Here is a 25,679-nt window from a genome sequence, read left to right on the forward strand (position 1 = left end):
TACATGGATGGAACTGGAGGGTATTATGCTAAGTGAAATTAGTCTGAGAAAGACAAAAATCATATGACTTCACTCCTATGAGGACTTGAAGAGACAAAACAGATGAACATAAGGGAAGGGAAACAAAAATAATATACAAACAGGGAGGGGGACAAAACAGAAGAGACTCCTAAATATGGAGAACAAACAGAGGGTTACTGGAGGGAATGTGGGAGGCGGGATGGGCTAAATGGGTAAGGGGCACTAAGGAATCTACTCCTGAAATCATTGTTGCACTAGATGCTAACGAATTTGGATGTGAATTTAAAAAAATAAAAAATAGCTCTGGGCTGATGGCTCGGAGCCTGGAGCCTGTTTCCGATTCTGTGTCTCCCTCTCTCTGCCCCTCCCCCGTTCATGCTCTGTCTCTCTCTGTCCCAAAGATAAATAAATAAAAAATAAATAAATAAATAAATAAATAAATAAATAAATAAATAAAAAATAAAACAAGTTAAAAAAAAGTAAAAAAAAATAATAAAAATAAAGATAACTGAATAACTATAAAAACGATTAGGCATGTGTTTAAAATAATATTTTAAATATTATTTTTGACATTTGAAAATGTTCATAATATAATGTAAAACCCAAAATAGCTTATCAAATTGTATATTCAATACAAAAATTTTGCTTCAGATATTTTTTTCAGTGTTTAAAATAAATATACTGTGGTAGGAATTTGTCCAAAAAAAAGATTATATGGTAAATACTCAATTAGCTATTTCCCCATCTTTTAATTTCTAAAGCTACATAGATTAATAAAACATTCCAGATAAGTTCCTTATCCAATCTCCTGTATTTGTTAAAACCTTAGTAGAACTTTTTATCAAACACTGAAAGGAGAACAAGAGGGCTTTCATGCTGATGGGAAGGGCAAAGAGAGTCCCTACAGCCTGGCCAAGGAATCTGAAGAACCTCTTGTCCTATATCATTTTCTACTCTTTGTCCCATGTCATTTTCTACTCTTTGTCCCAATCGTTGTACCAGTTTTTAGACACGGTCGAGCTGCATCCAGATTGACTGGCCTCTCTATTGAGAGGCACCTAACAAGATGACAGTGACAAGCTAGGGTTCATAGTGATGTAGAATACCATTTCTTGTCCTTGATCTGATCCCAGTTCTCCTGACCAACCTAATCTATACGTTGGTCTTCTTTCCAGCCTAATGACTCCTTTGCCTTTTATCCCTTTCGCCATGCTTCCCACGTGGTAGGCACTATTTAAATGATCCTGGTAAACTGTATCTACCAGCTCCAAATAGCAGCAGCCCAGTGCCTTCCACCATGTGTATGTGCCTGTGTGCTTAATTTTTTGTTTGTTGGTTTGTTTGTTGTTGTTTTTTTTTTTACTGTTCCAGTCAGTGGAAGGGAAACTTTATTGAGGGCACAGGGTCTTGGGGCTTGGGCAGGAGCCTGCCCTACAAGCAAAGTAAGAGTCAGTAGAGGGGCCTTATTTGACCTTCTCGGGGCGCAGGTTTTTGGTGTGGCCTCACTTTTTCTTGGCGGCAGTTGACAGCGCTGGGGTGCAGACGAGAATAACACGGCAGATTTTACCTTGTCACAGTTGTATTTCCGGGCCAGCTGGCGGAGGGAAGGCCCAGTGATGCCCCCCCACGGGCAAAGCACCAAGCGCAAGGTGGATTCTTTCTGGAGATTGTAGCCTGAGAGAGTGCGGCCATCCTCTAGCTGTTTGCCCGCAAAAATTAGACGCTGCTGGTGAGGTGGGATGCCCTCCTTGTCTTGGATTTTGGTTTTGACATTCTCAGTGGTGTCACTGGGCTTGACCTGGAGGGTGATAGTCTTACCCATCAGAGGCTTCACAAAGATCTGCATCTGTGTGTCCACAAGGCTGCTGCCACCGCCCCACTCAGCTACCTTGTTCTGTGTGCCTAGTGTTTTCAAGAGAGTAGTTTCCTCACTGCAAGGACTGCATCTTGGTGCATAGTTTCCAACAGGATGCTTAATACTTAATACTTGCTAAGCAGAAGTAACTTTAAATCTTCAACTTTTGGGGGCATCCGGCTGGCTCAGTTCGGTAGAGCATGTGACTCTTGACCTTGGTGTCGTTGAGTTTGAGCCCCTCGTTGGGCATAGAGATTACTTAAAAATAAATAAATAAATAAATAAATAAATCAAAAAAATAAAAATGTTTGTAAAAATCTTCAACTTTTGAAGAGTTTTCCATTAATACTATGCTTAAAGTCAACTTTACTGAGATATAATTTACATACTTATCACAAACTGCACCCAGTTTAAGCCTGCAGTCAAGATACAGACCACTTCCATTGCCAGAGAGAAGGCCCCCTTGTAGTTAGTTAATCTCAACCCCTGCTGCTGGCTTCAGGTTATCACTGGTCTCCTTTTCTTTATCACCATAGATTAGATTCTCTTTATGATGTTTCACATACATGTATAATCACATAGTATGTACTCTTTTGTGTCTGGCTGGTTTCAATTAGAATGTCCTTGAGATCCATCCATGTTGCTTTCTGTATCAGTGGTTCGTGACTTTTTATTGTGAGTCACATTTCATTGTATGTATATGGCACAATTTGTCCATTCGCCTTTTTAAAAAATTTTTTTAATGTTTATTTTTGAGAGAGAGACAGAGACAGAGAGACAGGGCGTGAGTAGGGGAGGGACAGAGAGAGAGGGAGACACAGAATTCAAAGCAGGCTCCAGGCTCTGAGCTGTCAGCACAGACCCCAATGTGGGGCTGGAACTCACAAACCGTGAGATCATGACCTGAGCTGAAGTCTGACACTTAACAGACTGAGACACCCAAGCGCCCCTGTCCATTCACCTTTTGATGGACATTTGGGTTGTTTCCAATTGGGGGCCATTACGAATAAAGCTGCTATGAATATTTGTGTTTTAACTTTTATGTGGATGTATACTTTAATTTCTCTTGAGTAACTATCTAGTAGAATTGCTATATTATAATGGTGAGTGCATGTTTAACTTTATTCAGAAATTGCCAGCCTGTTCTCCAAAGTGATGTTACCATTTTGTATTCCCACCCGCAGTGCATATTCATTTGAGTGCTTCATGTGTGTGGTTCATTTAAACAGTGTTTGCATTTTGAGATCCTGCTTTTCTAGAGGATTTGTTGTGTTAAATCTCCCTTAAGATAAGAAAGCCATCAGTGAGAGTAAGGGAATGTGTTTAAATACGTTTATTTTATTTAAAAAACGCTCATTGGATTTTATTTGTTTTCAAAGAATTTACCCTGTATATCTTGGGTTTTGTTATTTGGCCAAATGCAATTATTCATCACTGTTTAAAATGATCAGCTAAAGGGCATACTTCCTTCAAAAGATAATCCTATTTGATTTAGAAAATAAACTGACCTGATTTTCTCCAGAGTCTTCTAAAATTCTTAGGAATAGCTTCATATGACTTCCCACTTCTTTTTAGTTAACTTTGAGATAAAGTCATAGATAAATCATTCTCAGAGAGAAGCTATGGCTCGCTAAACTCCCAGTGACGTAGTAAATGTGTATGTAGCCTCTCCTACTCCCTCCTTACTGGCAGGTGAAGAGTCTGACTTTATAGATATTTGCCAGTGTCCTGTTGGTCAGGGGCTGTGAGCATCTGGAAAGCTATGAAGCATGGTATCAGCCTTTGGATCTTGGTGACAAAGAAGAAATTCTTTTTAAATGAAACAAGGGGGCGCCTGGGTGGCTCAGTCGGTTGAGCGTCCGACTTTGGCTCAGATCACGATCTGGCAGTCTGTGAGCTCGAGCCCCGCGTCGGGCTCTCTGCTGACAGCTCGGGGCCTGGAGCCTGCTTCAGATTCTGTGTCTCCCTCCCTCTCTGCCCCTAACCCACTTGCATTCTGTCTCTGTCTCTTTCAAAAATAAATAAACATTTTTTAAAAAATTAAGTGAAACAAAACAGGGGCCGCTGGGTGGCTCAGTCGGTTAAGCGTTCGACCTCAGCTCAGGTCATGATCTCACAGTTCGTGAGTTCGAGCCCCACGTCTGGCTCTGTGCTGACAGCTCAGAGCCTGGAGCCTGCTTTGGATTCTGTGTCTCCCTGTCTCTCTACTCCTCCCCCAGTCGTGTTGTCTCTCTGTCTCTCAAAAATAAACACTAAAAAAATTAAATGAAACAAAACACTAGATGTACTTTGTCTGTTTCACCGTACCCAAGATCCAAGTGTTTATTTTTTTTTATTATTTTTTTTTTCAACGTTTATTTATTTTTGGGACAGAGAGAGACAGAGCATGAACGGGGGAGGGGCAGAGAGAGAGGGAGACACAGAATTGGAAACAGGCTCCAGGCTCCGAGCCATCAGCCCAGAGCCCGACGCGGGGCTCGAACTCACGGACCGCAAGATCGTGACCTGGCTGAAGTCGGACGCTTAACCGACTGCGCCACCCAGGCGCCCCAAGATCCAAGGGTTTATAGAGCACGTGTTGCCAAGCAACAAGCTTTGCTAATCTCACTTTAGCATATAGGAACTCTAGTGTAAGTTCCAGGGTTGTTTGAGTCTTGTCTGGGACTCCTCAAATGCTGGGCATGAGAAGGAAGCCATTTGTATACTAGAAAATGTAGTGCCACGTTCACCAGGCTCTCGACTAGAGGATTTTGCTATCTCCTTTTCTACACTGTAAAATCAGGAGTAGTGTGCTTGCCTCTAGGATTTCTATCCCATCGTAGATGATCTGCACAGAACCGATTTCGTACTATTCTCCTCTGTGATATAGGACCCACATTAACACATTGCATTTGTGGGCTATTTGGGGTCATTTGGCAATGCCCGCTCTGCCCCAGAGAACTAACCCCTTCTGCTCCCAGCTTTTTTTGTATCTATGAGAAGCTTTTCTTTAGTCTCCAATTTTCTCGAAGCCATTTAAAAATACCATTTACTCTATACAAGAGCTCGTCTTTCCTTTATAAATCAAATACATTCCAGGTTTACTATATTATATTGAACTTTTCTTGGTCGTAAACCTTTCAAGGAACCTGGATTCATCTCTGTGACTCTGTGGAATTGTTATTCAATGGTAACTGCACCAGACGTTTTTCTGGTTCGAATTCTTTGACTGAGTGGTTCAGAGTCCTGTATTGTTTCATGTGAATGAAACGGCTCTTTTTAGAAACGCAGCACACTTCTCAGGAAGTTGAAAAGCAGGAGCACACTTTGAGATATGAAGCAGGTTAAGAGCACCTAGGCACTGTGTCTCTGCTGATGTATTATTGATTGTATTTAGATTCTGCTCCTCTCTCCCTAAAGACTTGAAGCAGAGACCGTTGAAGTTGATACAGCTTGTCATCGTTTCTTCCCACCCAGCTTTCTGCTGCCTGTTTCCTTCCAGCTGTCCAGGTGCCCGCTCCTCCACTAGTATCTGCCCAGGTCAGCTCCCTTCCAGAAGGGGCCAGGGCCGATGCTCCAGAGACACTTCTCACCTCTTCTAATCAAAACTCCCATCGTATGTGGAGAAAAGGGAACACCCATGCACTGTTGGTGGGAATGCAGACTGATGGGTTGCGTATGGAAAACAGTGTGGTTCCCAAGAAATTAAGAATAGATCTACTCTATGACCCAGTAATTCTACTACTGGGGATTTACCCGTAGAATGCAAAAACACTAACCCAAAGGGACACCTGCACCCCTGTGTTGATAGCGGCGTTATTTACAATAGCCAAAGTATGGGAGCAACCGAAGTGTCCACGGTATATATCTATAATGGAATGTTACTCGGTCATAAAAAAGAATGAAATCTTGCCATTTGCAACAACATGGATGGATCTAGAGGATATAATGCTAAGTGAAAAAGTCATTCAGGGAAAGACAAATACCATACGATTTCACTCATGCGTGGAATCCAAGAAGCAAAACAAACGAACAAAGAAAATGAGACAAACCAAAAAACTATAGAGAAGAAAACAGTGGTTCCCAGAGAATAGGTGGGTAGGAGGGAGGATGGGTGAAATAGGTAAAGGGGATTAAGGGTACACTTATGTTGATGAGCACCGAGTAATGCATACAACTGTTGAGTCACTATATCGTTTGCCTGAAACTCATATAACACTGTATATTAACTCTACTGGAAAAGAAAAGCTCCCATCCTAGCCAGTCTGACATCAATTTGGACGTCCTGATTAAAGTTTTTCACAGGAAATTGGAAGTGGCCAATAAATTTAACCCTGGAGAGGGTTGTTTGTATTTTAAAGCAACAATTTAGCTCTAATCTCCATCACTGGAATTTGGGGCGTAGTGGTCAGGAGATGACGTAGATGGGACGGTCCATCCCCTTCCTGCCCCCTCTCCAGCGCTCCCCAGACACAACGAAGAGTGGGTAGAAGCCACAGGCCTTCTCTCCTCTCTCTCCATTATCGTCCCCATTTGTTTAGGAGCAAACTGACACTTGGGAGGCTTACGCAGTGCCCAAGTTTCTCCCTGGGGACAATAATGGCACCGATAGCATGGAAGTTGTTGTGAAGACAAAATTATCTGCTACGTGCAAAACGGTAAGCTTCCTGGCAAATCGTAAGCACACAATTTTATAAGTGCTTGTTGTGATCGTTCTTATTTACCAGCTGGTCTCTAAAAGGAAAAGAAGAGGCCAATCCTAGGTATCTTCCAGTCTCCCTTTCTAGACATTCGGCATGCCATTCTTGGTTTTTATTTACACATGGGTTATAAAGCTTCCTTTAACGTAAGTTTAAGGGATGCCTGGGTAGCTCAGTCGGTTAAGCGTCTGATGCTTGACCTGAGGTCAGATCTTGATCTCAGGGTCAAGAGTTCAAGCCCCGCGTTGGGCTCTGCACTGGGCGTGAGGTCTACTTAAGAAAAGAAACAAAGAAATCCAAGTAGGGAAAAGTAAGTTGATTTAAACAGAATTGTTAGGTGTCACGTGGTATGTGGATGTGGCAAAGATGTTGATGAATATAAGTAAAATGCCTCCTTCAGTGATTCCTCATCACTAGAATAAGGTCAAACCGTACTGGAGTGGCCACCGTATTTAATATTGTACTGTGAAATATTAATATTAACTATTAATATTGCTCTCTCCCCCCACCCCCGCCTCCCAGTACTCCTGATCCCCTCTAGCCTGCTCTGCTTTTTCTTTTTGCTCTAGGATGTATCACCTTCTAACATTTTCTATAGGTGACTTTTTTTTTTAATTAATGTTATTCATTTTTGAGAGAGACAGAGACAGAGAGCCAGCAGGGGAGGGGCAGAGAGAAAGGGAGGCACAGAATCCCAAGCAGACTCCAAGCTCCGAGCTGGCCCCACAGAGCCCGATGAGGGGCTCGAACCCACCAACTGCGAGATCATGACCTGAGCCGAAGTCGGACACTTAACCGACTGAGCCACCCAGGCGCCCCTAGGTTCCTTATTATCTTTATTTGTGTCTCTTTGTTGGGATGTAAGCCCCTCCAAGGCAGGAACCTTTTACTGGTTCTGTTCATGAAGTGAGCACAGTGCCTAAAACAGTGCATGGCCTTGGAGATGGTCACTAAATATCTGATGATCTCGCGGTCTGTGAGTTTGAGCCTGGAGTCGGGCAGCTCCGAGCCTGGAGCCTGCTTCGGATTCTGTGTCTCCTTCTCTCTCTGCCCCTCCCCGACTTGTGCTCTGTCTCTCTCTGTCTCTCAAAAATAAATACATGTAAAAAAAATTTTTTTTTCAAAGATTTGGTTACAAAAATGTCCATCACCGTCTTGAGTTTGTAGCAGTGAAGACTTTGCAACAGACCCAACATCCATCAATCAGAGTTCAGTTCGAGAACTCATGGTGACTCTCACTGGATGAAGGACCATCCGGCACTATGTACCAAAATTATAAATGCCCATAGCCTTTGAAGGAGCAATCCTGCTTTTAGGAGTTTATCTCGCGGATATACTTGCTCATGTACCAAATGAGCGTGTGTTGGTGGCTCACTCAAGCGCACTCGTCACTCCTACTAGACACAGCAGTGACAGAACTCATTAAATTATTATGTGGGGCTATATTTATTGATGTGGGAAGATCAGAAGAGCTAACATTAATGCAGCATGCTGCGTGCCAGGCACTGCGGTAAGTGTTTTTATATATTTTTATCTCATTTAATCCTCATAACAGGAGGAAATGGATTCAGGGAGGTTAATTTACTTACCCAGGGTCAGTAATCCGTAGCAATTGCTAATACGGAGCAATGCTGAGATGTCTGAAATATGTTATGACAAAACAATATGTACACTACGATCCACTTTTATGAGAAAAAAAATACCCATAGATATGTAAGTGCATAGATGTGCATTTAAAAAAAAGCTTGGAAAGAAATATATCAAAATATTAACAGTCGGCTGATGCGATTGTGGGCGGTTTCTCTTTTCTTCCTTTTGCTTGTAATTTCCTGATTTTTCTGTCAAATTTTGGGGCTGACTTGGAGGGAGGCAGTCCCGCCAGGAGGCGTGAATTACTTGTGTAATTTTAAAGATGGCTCCATTTTTAAAAGCTCGGCGGTAGTGCGGAACAGTGACACAGATTTGTGGGAAGCGTTTCTAGGCTGAGAGGGAAAAAAAACACCAGTGGGGAGGGAGAGATTGCCCAAAGGGAAAGAGGATGGCTCCTGGGGCCAAGTGCAGGCGGAGTGTCAAAGGCACTGGTGGAAGAGGCAACCTTGAGGAGCAAGTGCCTCGTTTCCATGAGGCTGAGGGGTGGGGGGCAAGCAGACGGGGGGCTGGGGGAAAGGCAGAGAACTGGCGCAGGGCTAGGGAAAGAGGGAGCACTGAGAGCTCCTGCCCAATGACCTGTGTCCTATCATCGAAATGCAAAGCTGGCCCTCTACTGAGGGGTCGGGCAGAGGGGGTTGGGTAGGGGATCTGAGGAGAGGGAGAGGATTTGGAACAATCACTGAGAGAAATTTGATACAGATATATAAAAGGACTGCCTCGCAGCCCTTGGGGCCCCGCTGAGGCTGGCTGGCCTGGCTTTGTAGCCGAGCCAACTTCATGACCTTCTCCAGCAATAGCCAGCAGCCTGGGAGTGGGGGGTGGAGAGAATGGGTGGTGGGATCTTCACAGGGCTGGGGATTGGCAGAGCAGGTGCTGCAGGAGGACACGGGGAGAGCGAGCCCAGGGGTCAATGCTAGCGTGGCTAAATGGGGCTGACCTGGAAGGAGGAAAGGATGCCAGCAGGCTTACTGATGGCGTCTGGGAAAGGAGAAGGGAGGAAGGACAGGCTGGTGGCCGTGTGGGCCAGAGAGTGTAGAGCGAGACCAATCGGAAACTGAGGTCGGAGGGGTGTTTCTGAGTTTGACACGTTGAACTGTCTCCTCTGGAGCCCTGGGGGGAAGCGGGTCGTGCAGCAAGGAAACGGTGCGGACGGAGGGGTGAAGACAGCGGTACAGTAACGCCTACCTGATAGAGGGCAGTTTGGCAATATCTGTCAAAATTCCAAAGGCACGTTCCCGTTCGTCCAGCAGTTCAGCTTTGAGGGGTGTCTCGTCCAGATATACTTACTTGCTTTTGTGCAAGATGCGTGTTGAGGGTGAGTCGGGACGGCGCTGTCTGTACCGGCCACAGATTGGAAGCAGCCGAAAAGTCCATCAATAGTGATTTCACTGGTTACATAAATTGTGGTTCATAAAAGTGGAACGCTAGGAGGCTGGAGAAGGGAGGACGTTTCTCTTGCTAAGTGGAAGAGGCAAGGCACCGATCAGTGGGAGTAGTTCACAGTCTATTTGCTAACGCACGCGTAAAACCTCTCCAGACGGATACATGAAAACTGTTCATACAGGTTGCCTCTGAGGAGGGAGAGCTGTTGGCTGGGTGACAGGGTTTGTTTGGAAGGCAACTTCTCATTGGCCCTTCTGTTTCTGTTGTGTAGCTTTCGTCTTTCTTTATGGAAGTATAAGCGACAGAGAAAAATTGTATATATTCGAGGTATACAATGTGATGTAGCTTTTGAATTTGGAGCCACGTGAATATATTACTCACTGAGGGAATAAAAATAATTAACTGATAACATTATATATAGACATCCATGTATCTGTATGTAATTTGGATCTCTTTTATAGATAGGACATCATTAAAATAAAAGCACAACGAAAACTCCCACCAGAGAGTTTGCTTCGAACCAGTCAGTTTGCCCCGGGGATGGGTGGGAATTCGGATGCCATGAAACTGACCATGTGCCAGTAATTGCTGAGGCTGGGGGACGGGTACGTGGGGGTTCGTTTTCATCTGAAACGCGAAATCGCCGCTCTTGTAGGGCAAAATGCCCACGTGGTGGCAATTCCATGCAGTTTAAGCTAATGCTGTTCTCATTTTTTGTAAATTTTCCATGATACAAAAGTTTTCAAAGACAGAAAAACAAGTGAGCTCCCTCCACACTCTTGCTAGGAATACTCATCCCGGCTCTTGTATCTTATAATTCAATGGGAATAAAGTCCCATTCCCCCGTCAACTTTTTTTTTTAGTTTTTTAAAATCTTTATTTATTTTTGACAGAGAGACAAGAGTGTGAGCAAGGGAGGAGCAGGGAGAGAGGGAGACACAGAATCCGAAGCAGGCTCCAGGCTCCGAGCTGTCAGCACAGAGCCCGACACGGGGCTTGAATTCACGAACCGAACCGTGAGATCATGACCTGAGCCAAAGTCGGACGCTCGACCCGACCGACTGAGCCATCCAGGTGCCCCTCCCCCGTCAACTTCCGAAACAGCGTGCTGCCTCTCTGATTCCCTTTATTCTGGGACCCGATACTATTTTCAGGACTTTTCCTGTTAACAGCAACCTCTCCCCACCCTGTTGTGTGTTAATTGGGTACCACCTTATCCTTATTGCTGGTGAAGCTCATCCTGTTCTCAAAAAATCACGTCTTTAGTTTTTTATGATCACTTGATGTTCTCTTCCTGCCTCACGGTCTATTATTAGCGATCCTAACTAATTTGGGGCCATGCATTTGTCCAGGTTGCATATATTTATCCGTCTGGGGGCTGATGTCTCTAGGACATTCAGTATACAGCCTTAAGTTGTTTTGCTTATGTCTGCGCTTCTTCTGTTAGCTAGGAAGCTACAGGGACTTTGGCCTGGCCCCCAACACCTGCTAATCCATGCCTTGTTGTCTGTCCTCAGGAGGCAGGTGGCTTCCCCTTGCTGCCTACAGGTCCGGGCATCTTCCCTGTGCCCCGCAGTCCGTCGGTCAACTCTGCTTGCGTATGCCCCTAGTACCCCCAAACTTAATCGGTTCCTCCAACTTGAAGCCTCCCCTTTACTTCCTCTAGAAACAGCCTCCTATGACCCCCTTCCTCAGGCAGTCTAGGTTTGGCATACCTTCTCTGTGCTCTCACAACTTCCTTTGTGACGCCAAAATGTGCTGGCCTCTTTTTTTTTTTTTTTTTTTTGTCCTGTCCATCCCAGACTACGAGCTCCTGGGTTAAGGATCAAGCCTGTGTTTTGTTCTCCCTGGAATATCTCACACCGAGCACGGCATCGGGCACATGGTTAAATACTCGAAATAATACATTTTTACAATTTTAATTTGAAATACTTCCGGCGTACAGAAAATTGTGTGCAAAAATAGCAGAAAGAACTTTCACGTGCCCTTCATCAAGATTCATCTGGTGTTAGCATCTTGTTACATTGACCATTCTCCCTACACACACACACATGCGCGCACACACACACACACACACACATTTTTGCGTGTGAGGCTCTGGGGAGTAAATCGCAGACATCAATATGTGTTTCCTAAGAACAAGGACATTCTGTTAGATAAACATGGTAAAGTTGGCAAATTCAAGAAATATAACATGTTTGGAGAACAGAGACATTCAGGGTGGCTGAAGTTTGGTACATGACAGAGCATGAAAGGAAGCAAATCTGGGGAACTTTGGCTGCAACCAAATGGTAGATTCTGGACTTTAGCCTTTGAGCCCAATAGGAAACCTAAAGCATAGGTCCTTCTGAGTTCACAGCTATTTTCTTCCTGGTCCATGATGCAGTCTAGGATCACACATTGTATTTAGCTGTCACGTCTCTTACTTCTCTCATGTGTCCTTCCATCTGGAACAGCCCTCAGCCTTTCTTTGTCTTTCACGACATCAGCCTCTTGGAAGAGCACGAGCCAGTTATTTTGCAGAACGGTCCCCAGTTGGGGTTTGCCTGATGTGTCCTCATGATGAGAGGTCATGCATTTCTAGCATGAGTCAAACATTAAAAGGGATCCAGTGATTGTCGGTGATGTTAACTTTGATTAATTGTTAAGATGACGTCTGCCATGTTTTTCCAGTGCAAAGATACAATTTTTCTTTTTGTACTGAACAACTAATGTATGGGGAGATACTTTGAGACTATGTAAATAACATGTTTTTCATAAAACTTTCAGTCACTAGTTTTAGGATCCATTGATGACTCTTGCCTGAATCAGTTTTTACTATGGTGGTTGTCAAAGAGTAATTTTCTTTTTTTTTTTTAATTTTTTTTTTCAACGTTTATTTTATGTTGGGGACAGAGAGACAGAGCATGAACGGGGGAGGGGCAGAGAGAGAAGGAGACACAGAATCGGAAACAGGCTCCAGGCTCTGAGCCATCAGCCCAGAGCCCGACGCGGGGCTCGAACTCCCGGACCGCGAGATCGTGACCTGGCTGAAGTCAGACGCTCAACCGACTGCGCCACCCAGGCGCCCCTCAAAGAGTAATTTTCAACATAACATCGATGCATTGGTTAAATGAATTGCTCATTTGTCCTGCAGAAGGGATGCCTCCTTTGCTAGGACAGCAGCTTCTAGTTGGCTCCAAGAGTGAAGTCTAGGTGGAGAAAAGTCGGCAGTGCTTGGAAAACTTAAATGAGGTCAGTTCTGCTCTAAGCCCTGCTGGCCTGTATCAGAACCCCACACGGACTTCGTGGCCTTCCCAAGATGGTCTCCATGCTGAGGCCCAGCAGCAGCGGCTTGCTCAGTCAGCCGCATGCCTGTGGGACCCATGCCTGCCTACTCTTACCATTTTCCATCAAAGGGGAGAGCAGAGAGGATAAAGATGGGGGGCACTCTTGCCTTCCATTTTGACTTATTTGAAAAACAGAAAGCAGAATTCAGGATTCCACCCAACCTTTTCTGCCATTCTGGAGACCACATTTTTAGACGGTGGGATCGAGGCATTGCTTTTTTTTTTTTTTTTTTTTTAAATTTTGTCACACAAATTTATTTGTTATAGGCTAGCAATGTGTTAAATGGTGGAGCTTCTACTGGTCTTTCCACTCCTTCGGGCTTCTGATGGCCGGCTTTACTGTGAGGGCAGAAGTGGTGTTGTAGGTCCAGGCGCCACCCGCTACAGTTTTCACGCGGGAACCACGATGCCAGATTCCCCACAGCTCGTCTTTTCGTCTCGGTTTTGTCACAGAAGGAGCAAGGCTACTTGGTGTGCTGGCCTATTTCAAGCTTCTTCGCCATTTTCCTCAGGGAGGCACCACAACGGGTCCCGTATTTACCGACGATTCCGACCTTCGTGGTGCATTTAGCCATGTCGCCGCGAGCTAGGTCGGAGCCCAGGGAGCCAAGGCATCATGTTCATGTGGGTTCTTGTACAGAAAACGAAAGGCACCGTGACTACATGGAAGGCAGAGGGAAGTACCTGGTGGAGTTATTTTTGTTCAGGGACTGTATTAGTTTCCTAGGGCTGTTGTACCAAAATACCACAAACAGGGTGGCCTAAAACAATAGAAATTTATTCTCTCACAGTTCCAAGAGCTAGGGTTTAAAATCTAGGTGTGGCAGGGGCATGGCATGCTCCCTCTGAAGCCTTGAGGGCAGGATGCTTCCTTGCCTCTTCCAGCTTCCGGTGGCCCCAGGTGGGCTTCCTGGCTTGTGGCTGCACATCTTCAGTCTCTGCCGCCATCTTCCCTGTGTGTCTGCATTTGCCTTCACATGGCATTCTCTCTGTGTCTGTGTCTTTGTTCAAATTTCCCTCTTCTTATAAGGACCTAGGTTATATTGGTTTAGGGCCCGCCCTAATAACCTCATCTGAACTTGATTACATCTGCAAAGACCCTAACATTCACAGGTACCCAGGGTTAGGGCTTCAGCCTCTCTTTTTGGGGGACCTGACTCAACCCATAACAGGAGCCATGTCTGAAGTCCAGCCCATTTGGGAACACAAAGTGGAGTGCTATTCCCTATGATGCCTCAGCCCAGTATAACAGAGCTCTCTGTCCTTCCTGCTCACTCTGGTCTTGGTTGGCTTGCCAACATGTAAGGAAGGAAAATGAGACAGGCAGAACATCCTCAGCCCCCTTGAAATAGACTTTGGACGTTAATTTTCAAATGACCACAAGCGATGCACGTAGCCATTGCATACAAGACAATAGTAGAGAACAGGAACAGTCTACGAGGCTCTGGCCCCTGCATTCCTTCACAGAATTCTCATACTTATGATATAACTAGATTTGTTACCATTTGACAGATGGGGGGCACGAGACCCAGAGAGATGAAGTGACTTCAAAAAAGTCACACGACTACTGATACTAAATTTCAGTAAATATTTGTTGCCTGAATGAGTGAATGAATGACTCAATCTGGGACGGTATCTCTGGTCTCCATTTCCTGATCCATTACTCTTTCCACTGTACCTCACAAATGACTGAAGACTGAGGTGTGGTCCCAAGACAATGAAGTAGAGATCTGACCAGGTCGATTCCAGATTCTGTTGCTATATTTAATAACCTTCTGAATTCTGTGGTAATGAGCATGCCAACCTAATTGATTTCTTTTCCTGCTCCTCTTCTGATACACCAATCAAGAGGCCATCTTGTCAAGATACTGAGGCATTGGCTTTAATTTTACTTGAGCTACATAATTGTCTAAGATTATATTTGCACTAAAGGCAGGCCTCATCACGGGGACAGTTTTCCTATAACAATATATCAAGGAAGTAAAGAATTCAACATGTTACCTTCATACTCAGAAATGGAAGACTGATATTCCCTCGTGCCCATTTCTGGGTTTCCATCAGCATCACTGAGGGAGCCGGGAAAGCTCCATCCAACAAGGACTCAGTAACAATGTGCTGTGTGCCCAGCCATGGGCTAGGTGCTGGAGTGAAGGTGGGGGAAGAAGAGAAGGAAGCTCTCTCAAGGATCTTCCAGTCTAAGGGAACCATGTGGGCATCCACGTGGGAAACAGTGACCAAAGAGAAGTTGACACTTCCTAAGCACCTATGAGGTGCCAGTCACTTGACGAACCCGGGAAGGCAGATATTACCCCGATATAACAGATGAGCAAACTGAGGAACAGAGAGGCTGAGACAACTTGCCCAAGATCGCATAGCTAGTAAGTGGTAGAACCAGGCTTCAAGCCCAGCAGGCCTGTGACTCAACAAAAGAGAACAATATGAGATGGCTTATAGGCAAGCACTTGCTTGCATGGGCCAGATGAGATGCATTCAAGGAGTTTCAGTGAGATGCATGGAATCTAGGAAGGCCAGGATGGGGCCTCTGGGAGATAAGACTGTGTCAGGAAATTGACAGCCTGCAGCAGGTGCTCCCATACCAAATCCCTTTATAACTTGCCCACTACAACCACCTGTTCCCACTGAAGGGCTCAGGCTCCGTCCATCTTCTCTTCTGGTGTACTTGGGAAGGTGGGGAGGAGAAGCCAGTTCACATTTCTACCTTCAACTCAAGCTGCCCCCTCTCCGAGGCTGGCTGAACTGTTAACCTTCCAAGTGCCTGACCTTGTGGGACAATTTCGCCACGTTTCTCAACCCAGAAGCACAGCCCCCTCTGAGCCGAGAGGAGCCTCTCTTTTGAGAACCACAAGACCCCACACCCCCCGTGGCCTCCCCTCTCCCTCCTTTCCTACCCTTACGCTTCTGTTCACCTAGAAGGCATGGCAGGAATTGAACGTGTTTCTGCTTTTTTTTTCCATGGCAGGGAGAAGAGCTGGCTTAGTCAGATATAGAACCTTCCCAGTCTGCTCAAGGCGTTGCCAATCAAATAGCCTTCATCTGAAACATCAGATCTGTAGATTAAAATAAAAGAAGGGCACACGCATTCTCGGACTTTTTTCTCTACCCAGTGAAAAGAATAAGTTTCTTAAGTCTGTAGTTTTAGTTCTCAAGAGTCAAAGAGTTATGGTATATGGGGGGAGGGGAGGTGGGGGGAGGGTTCTCTCAAAAGAAAAATGGGATAAATGAAAGGTTTTGTAGGTCACTTACAAGAAATGCAGAGTTGTGTTCAGGTTTTTTTTTAACTTTTTTAAAAATTTTATTTGTTTTTGAGAGAGAGATAGAGCATGAGCAGGGGAGGGCAGAGAGAGAGAGAGGGAGACCCAGAATCCGAAGCAGGCTCCGGGCTCTGAGCCGTCAGCACAGAGCCCGATGCAGGGCTTGAACCCACGAACTGTAAGATCGTGACCTGAGCCGAAGTCGGATGCTTCACAGACTGAGACACCCAGGCGCCCCTTTAAGACTTTTGATTTTGAAATAAGTATGGAGTCACAGGAAGTTGCCCTTCACCCAGTCTCCCCCAGTGATTACATCACACATAATTCTAGTACCATATAAAACCCAGAAAATGGATATAGGTACAATGTGTATGTGTAGTTGTATGCCATTTCATTACATGTGTAGATTTGTGTGACCACCATCACAATCAAGAGGAAAACTATTCTATCACCACAAAGATCTCCCTGCGTACCCCTTTGTAGTCACACCCACCCTGCCCCCTACCCCCATCACCATCCCTAATCTCTGGTAACCATTAATTTATTCTCCCATCTCTATAATCTTGTACTTTAAAGGAGCACCTGGGTGGCTCAGTTAGCTAAGTGTCTGACTCTTGATTTCGGCTCAGGTCACGATCTCGTGGTTCGTGGGATCGAGCCCCGTGTCGGGCTCTGGGCTGACAGCGGGGAGCCTGCTTGGGATTCTCTCTCTACCTCTCTCTCTGCCCCTCCCCCACTCGTGCTCTCTCTTTCAAAAGTAAATAAAACATAAAAAAAAAAAAGATCTTGGGGCGCCTGGGTGGCGCAGTCGGTTAAGCGTCCGACTTCAGCCAGGTCACGATCTCGCGGTCCGTGAGTTCGAGCCCCACGTCGGGCTCTGGGCTGATGGCTCAGAGCCTGGAGCCTGTTTCTGATTCTGTGTCTCCCTCTCTCTCTGCCCCTCCCCCGTTCATGCTCTGTCTCTCTCTGTCTCAAAAATAAATAAACGTTGAAAAAAAATTTAAAAAAAAAAAAAAAAAAAAAAAAAGATCTTGTGTTTCAAAAAGCACAGTCCCCTTACGAAAATGGATTGGCATCTCCAGTTTTCACAGAATCTCAGGCTTGAAGGAGTGACTTCTCCAGCCCATATCCCACTCCATGCCCAAATTCCCTCTACAGTTCTTCCGTGTGTCCATCCAGCTGCTACAACATGCAAACCAGAACCTTCTTCAGGATCTTATGGATATCGCGGTATGTGATATAAATATTTAGAGCAAGGACATTGTTTCCTCCTGCAAACTTATTTAATAACTGTCAAAACTTTTACCCTTACACTAAATATTACAAAAGGCCCTCTCCTGTGCTGATTTTTCCCATCACACCCTGTTCTATCCCAAACAAGCACCTCCTCTTTCCACCCTTTTACCTAGTGAGTGGGATGAGATGCAGGAGGCCTGGAAGGCTCACAGAAAATGCCAGAAATCCCTTCCTTAACTATAGATGAAATAGTCTGGCCTCCAGCAGTTGGGGCCTTTCAAACGTAAGTGGTGCCTGTGTGGAATTTATTTCCCAGGCTGTTGTTATCTACATGATACCTATAAGTCATTCTGGGGAGATAATCCGTGGAACCCAACTGCCCTGGAGTCCAACTCCTCGGGACTCACTTGTGGTGGGTAAGAGAATTTTGCAAGGCACTCTATAGCCCATAACATCAGAAAATAATGACTCAAAAGCATGCCAAGACCAGAAGGGGTTAGCAGAAGTCAAGCCATGGGGGTTCCATGGCTGGGATTAATTTGGATCCCCCACCTCCTCTCCCCTGTACTGTTTTGAAATCTTTCCACTTTGCCCAAACTGAACTTGCTCTGCACAAAGAGCACCTTGTTCTCCTCGACTGAACAGCGGCACTTACACAAATGCAGACTCAGACCCATTAGGATGTGGCCTTTAGAAGAAATGATTTCAAGGGGTAGTGGTGGGGAGGGCATCCGACTTTGGGCCAGGAGACACTGCAAGCTAATGAATACCCTCCTCCTTCTTGAAGTATGGCTAAGAGGACCCTAGCTCACCACTTTCTGAGTGGGGGCTCCTGCCTTCCAGAACCCTCACTTCCCCTTAGGTGAAGAGCGTATGAGCAGTGAGGAAGGGAAGGAAAGACTGCAGCTAGCTGTGTGCCCCACCCCAAGTGCCATGGCTCTGGGTCCACATCACAGCTTTCAACCCAAAGGCTAAAAGGCCTGAGATATGTGCTTCAGGTGAATGTAGCTACTCGTGTCTCAACGTTTTCCCCTTAACTAAATAGCCTGTGTGTGGAATTTGTAATTTCCAAAGTGAAAAGATATCTCCAACTGCTTTAATGATCCTGGCACGGGCGTGGCTGCTTCGGTTTTTTAAGGGGGTAATTTCTGTGGCTACTTTCGGGCTTTTTCTTCAATCTGTGGTAAATGGACAGAACACAAGGCCACTCCCTGGTCTGGAAGCTGATCATGGCTCTGACCCTTGCTCACTGGGAGGCTTTCTTGTGGAGGGCAAGTAACTTCAACTCTCCCAGCCTCAGTTTCCTCATCTGCAAAGGAGGGATAAATAATGACTGTCCTGCTAACAAAGGAGGTCATTCACATAAACACATCAGCAACATCTTTGTGAAAGTTTCAGAGGGAAAATCTAGTGATCAAGACATTCCAATACAGTATCAAAAATAGTTCAAAAATGTTCTTCAGTGTTGAGGAAGACATTCTTTTTTTGGAATTCAAATGGTTACTTTCATTTATTTTTTATTAAGTTTTTTTTTTAATTGTAATTCCAGTATAGTTAACATACAGTGTTATTATATTAGTTTCAGGTGTACAATATAGTGATTCAATGGGGCACCTGGGTGGCTCAGTCAGTTAAGGGTCTGACTTCAGCTCAGGTCATGATCTCATGGTCACGGGCTTGAGCCCCACGTAGGGCTCTGTGCTGACAGCTCAGCAGGCCTGGAGCCTGCTTTGTGGATTCTGTCTCCTGCTCTCTCTGCCTCTCCCCCACTCATACTCTGTCTCTCTCTCTCAAAAATAGATAAAAGATTTTTAAAATTTTTTTAAATAAACATTTAAAATGTTTGTTAAATACAGTGATTCAACAAGTCTATACGTTATTCAGTGCTCATCATGATCAGTGTACTGTTTAGTTCCCATCAACGATTGCACCCATCCCTCCACCCACCTCCCTTCTGGCAAACATCAGTTTGTTCTTTATAGGTGAGAGTCTGTTTCTTGTTTTGTCTCTCTCTTTTTTTTCCTTCGCTCATTTTTCTGTTTCTTAGATTCCACTATGCGTGAAATCGTATGGTATTTGTTTTTCTCTGACTTATTTCACTTAGCTTATACTCTCTAGCTCCATTCATTGTTGTTACAAATGGCAAGATTTCATTATTTTTATAGCTGAATAAGAGTCCAGTGTGATATATATAGATATATATAGAGAGACATATATATATAGATATAATCTTCTCTATCCATTCATCTGTCAATGGACACTTGGGCTGCTTCCATAATGTGGCTATTGTAAATAACGCTACCATAAACATAGGAGTACCTATATCCCTTTAAATTAGTGTTTTTTGTATTTGGGGAGAAATACCCAGTAGTGCAACCACTGTATCACAGGGTAGTTCTATTTTTAATTTTTTGAGGAACCTCCATACTGTCTTCTAGAATGGCTGCACCAGTTTGCATTCCCACCAACAGTGCACAAAAGGTCCTTGTTCTCCACATCCTCACCAACGCTTGTTGTTTGTTGTGTTGTTCATTTTAGCCATTCTGACCCATGTGAGGTGATATCGCACTATGGTTTGGATTTGCATTTCCCTGATGATGAGTGACGTCGAGTATCTTTTCATGTGTCTGTTGGCCATCTGGATGTCTTCTTTGCAGAAGTGTCTCTTCATGTCTTTTGCCCGTTTTTTAATTTGATTATTTGTTTTTGGAGGTGTTGAGTTGGGTAAGTTCTTTATATATTTTGGATAATAACCCCTTATTTGGATATGTCATTTGCAAATATCTTGTCCCATTCAGTGGGTTTTCTTTTAGTTTTGTTGATTGTTTCCTTTGCTGAGCAGAAGCTTTTATTTTGATGCATTTCCAATAGTTTATTTTTTTTTTATTTCCCTTTCCTCAAGGAGACCTATCTAGAAAGGTGTCACTATAACCAATGTCAGAGAAATTACTGCTTGTGCTCTCTTCTAGGATTTTTATGATTTTGTTTCTCAACAGTTAGGTCCTTAATCCATTTTGGGTTGATTTTTGTGTGTGGTGTAAGACAGGGGTCCAGTTTCACTCTTTTGCATGTAGCTGCCCAGTTTTCCCAACACCATTTGTTGAAGAGACTCTTTTTCCCATTGCATATTCTTTCCTCCTTTGTTAAAGATTAATTAACCATACAATTATGGGTTTATTTCTAAGTTTTCTATTTTTTTTTTTTTTTGATAGAGCAAACAAGGGAGACAGGGATAGAGAATCCCAAGCAGGCTCCACACTCAGCATGGAGCCCAACTCGGGGCTCAGTCCCACAACCCTGGGATCATGGCCCAAGCTGAAATCAAAAGTCAGATGCTCAACCGACTGAGCCACTCAGGCACTCCTGGGTTTTCTATTCTATTTCATTAATCTGTGTGTTTATATTTGTGTGCCATACTGTTTTGGTTAGTATAGCTTTGTAGCCTAACTTGAAGCCTGGAATTGTGATACCTCCAGTTTTTTCTTTTTCAAGATTGCTTTGGCTATTCGAGGTCTTTTGTGGGAGCGTTTCCCCTCAGGTCAGGAACAAGACAAGGATGTCCACTTTCACCACTTTTATTCAACATAGCACTGGAAGTCCTAGCCACAGCAAACAAAAAGAAGTAAGAGGCATGCAGATTTGGTAAGGAAGAAGTAAATCTTTCACTCTTTGCAGATGACATGATACTCTATATAGAAAACCCGAAAGACTCCACCAAAAGACTACTCGAACTGACACATGAATTCAAGTCACGTGATGCAAAATCAATGTACAGAAATCGGTTGCATTTCTATACACGAATAATGAAGCAGCAGAAAGAGAAATGAAGAAAACAAACCCATTTACAATTGCACCAAAAATAATAACCTACCTAAGAATAAACTTAACCAAAGAGGTGAAAGACCTGCGCTCTGAAAATGATAAAACATTGATGAAAGAAGATGAAGGTGACACAAAGAAGTGGAAAGACATTCCAGGCTCATGGATTGGAAGAACAAATATTGTTAAAATGTCTTTCCTGCCCAAAGTGATCTACAGATTTAACGCGATCCCTATCAAGATTCCAACAGCCTTTTTCACGGAGCTAGAACAAACAATCCTAAATTTTGTATGGAGTCACGAAAGACCCTGCATAGCCAGAGCAATCTTGAAATAGAAAAACATTCTTAAAATAACTCTTAAAGTCTTATCTGTTTTACCTTAGGCCGGGTTTTTTGGCCGATCATGACTCCATTCTTAGGGTTCATTATATTTTTTAGCAAGAGGGTGAGGTTGGCCATAAAATATTATGAAATCATCAGAGCTTCTAATGATCTCATAATATTTTATTTTTAATATTAAATTTAATTATTAAAATTATTAAAATTAATATTATTTTATTTTTAATATTAAAAAAAAAAAACAAGAGTGGGGGATAAAGTCATCCAAATACTAGGAATTTGATCTCAGCCATAAAGGCAATTAGCTTTGTGGAGCCAATAGGTTTACTACTTTTCAGTGGGATTACTGTTTCACAACAGCGAGTTGTGTCCAGGTCATTTGGTCGTAAAGTGGAGAGTCAATCAGAATAACCCCGTGGTGCCTGTGACCGGGCCAGTTTGTGTGCCTCTTCACCTGATCTTTCTTTGTGAGGGCAGCGTGCCCTGAACTGGACCCCTGGGGCTTTGAGCTGAGCACTTCATCGGGTTCCTGCTACTGGCTAATTAATCAGCAGATCGACTCGTTGCAAAACCAAGTAGCCGTGCTGACCCATTAACGCAGGTCCCTAGGGTCATTAGGACAGCAGAAAGAGAAGGAGATGGCCTCATCTCCCAGGATTACAGGGGAGAAGTTCCTGAGATCTGATGAGTTCTCAGACGAGCATGATCCAGGAATTGTGCTTTTTCTACCTTTTCCCGTAATATTCCTTTTCGAAAAGCTCCTCAGAAAACAAAATGTCCTGTGGCCTTGCCCAGCAATACCCAGCCACTTAAGGACCCCTTCTCCGTGGAAGCAGTTCTCCTGCACAGGTCTGATAGGCTCAGACCACTCAGCTGGTTGGAAGGTGCGATAGCAGTCAGTCAACAGCCTACCCTTCCTGCCCATGTGATGTCAAACCAGTCTGGCTGATTTTTTTTTTTTTTTAATGCATTGCCCAGCTCTGCGGGTCGATAATGTATCTTCCCTTTGTGCTGGGAGACTGGTTGCAGTCTCGTTCCTATGTGGGTCCACAGTCACTGTCAAGGGGGAGTACCTTTGATCGCTGCTCCAGTGTTTTGTTTTGTTTTGTGACCACTCTAAAATATTGAGCTGTCTACGTGATGCCATAACAGTGGATTGGAAAGAGAAAAGGTCTTTCAGTGGAGGAAGCGATTGCTTGCGTAATAGCCGACCGTGTGGTTTTCTGTTGTTGTTTGCTGTTGTTGCTGAGATGGCTCGTTGTTTTGTGTTGTGTAAACACATACTATTATCTTTTCTTTTTTTACTGAGTTGCCCCAAAAGTAAACTCCCTCGTGGGGAGGCTGCATGCTCTAAGTGGTAAAATCAAAAACTGTGAAGCCAGACAGATCTAAATTTCTTAGCTGTGAACTCTTGGGAAGACTGAATAATCTATCTGAGCCTCAGTTATCTCATCTGTAAACTGGGCAAGATAACATCTGCCTTGAAGTGTTGTCGGATCGTTATGAGGCTATTTTAAGTGTCTGGCCTAGGTCAGGCAGTCAGTATTTCTCAACTTTAATGTACATACACATCACCTGGGGATCTTGTTGAACTGCTGACTCTGACTCAGTAGGTTCTGGGGTGGGCGGGAGATTCTTCATGGCCAGTAAGCTCCCAGGTGATGGCCATGCTGCTAGTCATTTGCAAAGGGGCCAGCACAGCTAGTGCCTTAATACATGAGCACCCCAAAATAATTCAATCTCTCCCTTAAAAATTACTGAGAAGAAACCCCTTTTCCTCAAACATAATACCAATCTGCCTATAGCTATGTTCCCATAGCCTTTGCAAAATGGCTCTTTGAGATTGGCCATGGTTGGTCATTTCTGAAGGCAGGTAATCGGTATGTGGGAGAGGTTCATTATACTATTCTCTCTGCTTCTGTACATGTTTAACATTTTCCAAGAAGAAAACCCCAACAGATTTTTAGGGCAGTGACACTATTCTGTAGGATACTATAATGGTGGATGCAGGTCATCATACATTTGTCCAAACCCACAGAATATACACCAAGAGTGAACCCTAATGGAAGCTATGGACTTCGCGTGATAATGACCTGTCAGTGGAGGTCCATCCATTGAAAAAAAGCACAACTGGGGGATATGGATAGTGGAGTGGCTACACATGTGGGGAGGGGACATGGGGTATATGGGAACTCTCGGTACTTTCAGCTCAGGTTTGCTGTGAACCCAGAACTGTTCTAAATGATGAAGTCTAATCAAGAAAACACCCACAAGGGGCTCAGTTGGTTGAGCGTCCGACTTCGGCTCAGGTCATGATCTTGCGGTTCTTTTTTTTTTTTTTTTAATTTTTTTTTTTTTAACGTTTATTTATTTTTGAGACAGAGAGAGCATGAACAGGGGAGGGGCAGAGACAGACGGAGACACAGAATCCGAAACAGGCTCCAGGCTCTGAGCGGTCAGCACAGAGCCCGACGCGGGGCTCGAACTCACGGACCGTGAGATCACGACCTGAGCCGAAGTCGGACGCTTAACCGAGCGAGCCACTCAGGTGCCCCGATCTCGCGGTTCTTGAGTTCAAGCCCCGCGTCAGGCTCATGTGCTGACCGCTCAGAGCCTGGAGCCTGCTTCGGATTCTGTGTCTCCTCTCTCACTTCCCCTCCCCTGCTCATGCTCTGTCTCTCTCTGTCTCTCCACAATAAATACTAAAAAAAAAAAAAAAGCCCACAAACAAAAGAGACCTGTTTCCTAACAGTGTGAGAGCCGCAAGAGATACAGGTTGCCTAGTTCAGTGATTGCCTCCAACAACATGTTCATTAGAAGACAGAAAGCTTTCTTTCCAATTCTGCAAATAAATCCATTCATAACCTTGCCTTCTGTGACCTATGATTGTACAAAAGTAATTTCCCCATCCACCCCAGGATTTAGCACATTTTTTCCCTTACTATTAGCACAACTCACACTTCATTTTCTCACAATGTTTTTTGCATTGTTTTTCTCTACCTTGGTGGACTAAAGTCTGTCCACATCCTCATAACATCATTTATTCTTTTCACTTTATTGAACCAGGGCTTTTCTCCACCTACCCGGATCACATCCGGAACTGCCCAGCTTGCGCGTTCATTAAGTCCATGATTCACAAAACAATTGCCATGCAAAATTGGAAAACGCACAGTGAGCCGGACAATCATCATCTTCCTTGAAGTGGGCCCGGTTTTTATTAGGTACTGAGCTGACACAGTTCAGGATAGGTGCCCCCAAATTTTTGGACGTCTTTTGATTCACCAAGTGATGGGGGCAAGTCGGAAAGAAACTAAATGAACAAAATAAGGAAGCAGCCAGCTTGAGCTTAGTCTGTTTGCATTTCTTTTTCCTCTTGGTTACATAAAGTATAAAGCCTCTCCCAACCAGTGTCCTAATTGATTCCTCTTTTTTCTGCCTATGGCAGGGTCTTTGATGTGGTAACTGGACAAGGCCTCATCCCGATAGCCTGTAGCTGGGTCAACTCTTTGTTATTTTGTTTGGTATTTAATCCTGGAGAGCAATGTTCTGCTCTGGTATGTTGTTTATCACTTCCAGATTATAGGTGTAGCAAATATTTTCCTAATGAAATAATCACGAACTTGGCATTCTCCCGCTGGGCTAACACAGCTAGGCTCTGTGGGGCTCTCCGTCTGGATCTTCTAGTTCCAACCCACTCCCTCCAATTTCCTTTCGGTCCATTTTAAGTTGTTCCTTTTAAGCGTATTCTCTCCAAATGCCGGGGCTTTAGGTGCTACTGGAAACGTTCCATCATTTTCATAATAACAACGTTTTGAAATGTCAGCGCTGTTTCCGTGTTCATGTTGAAACCCCAAAGGTGTCTTCTCGGCAGCCGCTGTGCTGTCTTTCCCCTTAAATGTTCGCAAATAAAAATATCTAGCAAAGACGCTCATTTCCAGAATCCCTTCTAGAAACCTGAACTTTCCACGCCAACTTCGTACAAGTCCTTTTGAAGTTAACTTGGGTGGCAGAATTGTGCAGGCCTAACGATTTCGAGGTGACAAACACCTGCCGCGACAGATAATTACAACTCTTGCTGTGCATTTCCTGTTTGC

At 44.3% G+C, this 25,679-nt stretch overlaps 1 protein-coding gene and 2 pseudogenes across 3 annotated transcripts in view; 1 reads left to right on the forward strand and 2 right to left on the reverse strand.

Annotated features, from left to right (window-relative positions):
- LOC125157121 (P2R1A-PPP2R2A-interacting phosphatase regulator 1-like) overlaps positions 1-25,679 on the forward strand; it is a 103,023-nt gene that overhangs the window by 50,172 nt on the left and 27,172 nt on the right. The window contains exon 11 of one of the 3 annotated variants that reach the window (XM_047843367.1): positions 15,898-15,948. The exons of 1 other annotated variant lie outside the window; for it this stretch is intronic. In XM_047843367.1, coding sequence (XP_047699323.1) covers positions 15,898-15,925 — 28 coding nt within the window. In that variant the 3' untranslated portion in view covers positions 15,926-15,948. Of the gene's footprint in view, positions 1-10,481; positions 10,502-15,897; positions 15,949-25,679 lie in introns of those variants that run through there. One more of the 3 variants, XM_047843369.1, reaches the window with a different exon arrangement.
- On the reverse strand, positions 1,485-1,886 carry LOC125157123 (ubiquitin-like; annotated as a pseudogene).
- Positions 13,196-13,492, reverse strand: LOC125157124 (60S ribosomal protein L37a-like; annotated as a pseudogene).

This window comes from Prionailurus viverrinus, chromosome X (genome assembly GCF_022837055.1).
Source record: "Prionailurus viverrinus isolate Anna chromosome X, UM_Priviv_1.0, whole genome shotgun sequence".
In the NCBI taxonomy this organism is placed as follows: domain Eukaryota; kingdom Metazoa; phylum Chordata; class Mammalia; order Carnivora; family Felidae; genus Prionailurus; species Prionailurus viverrinus.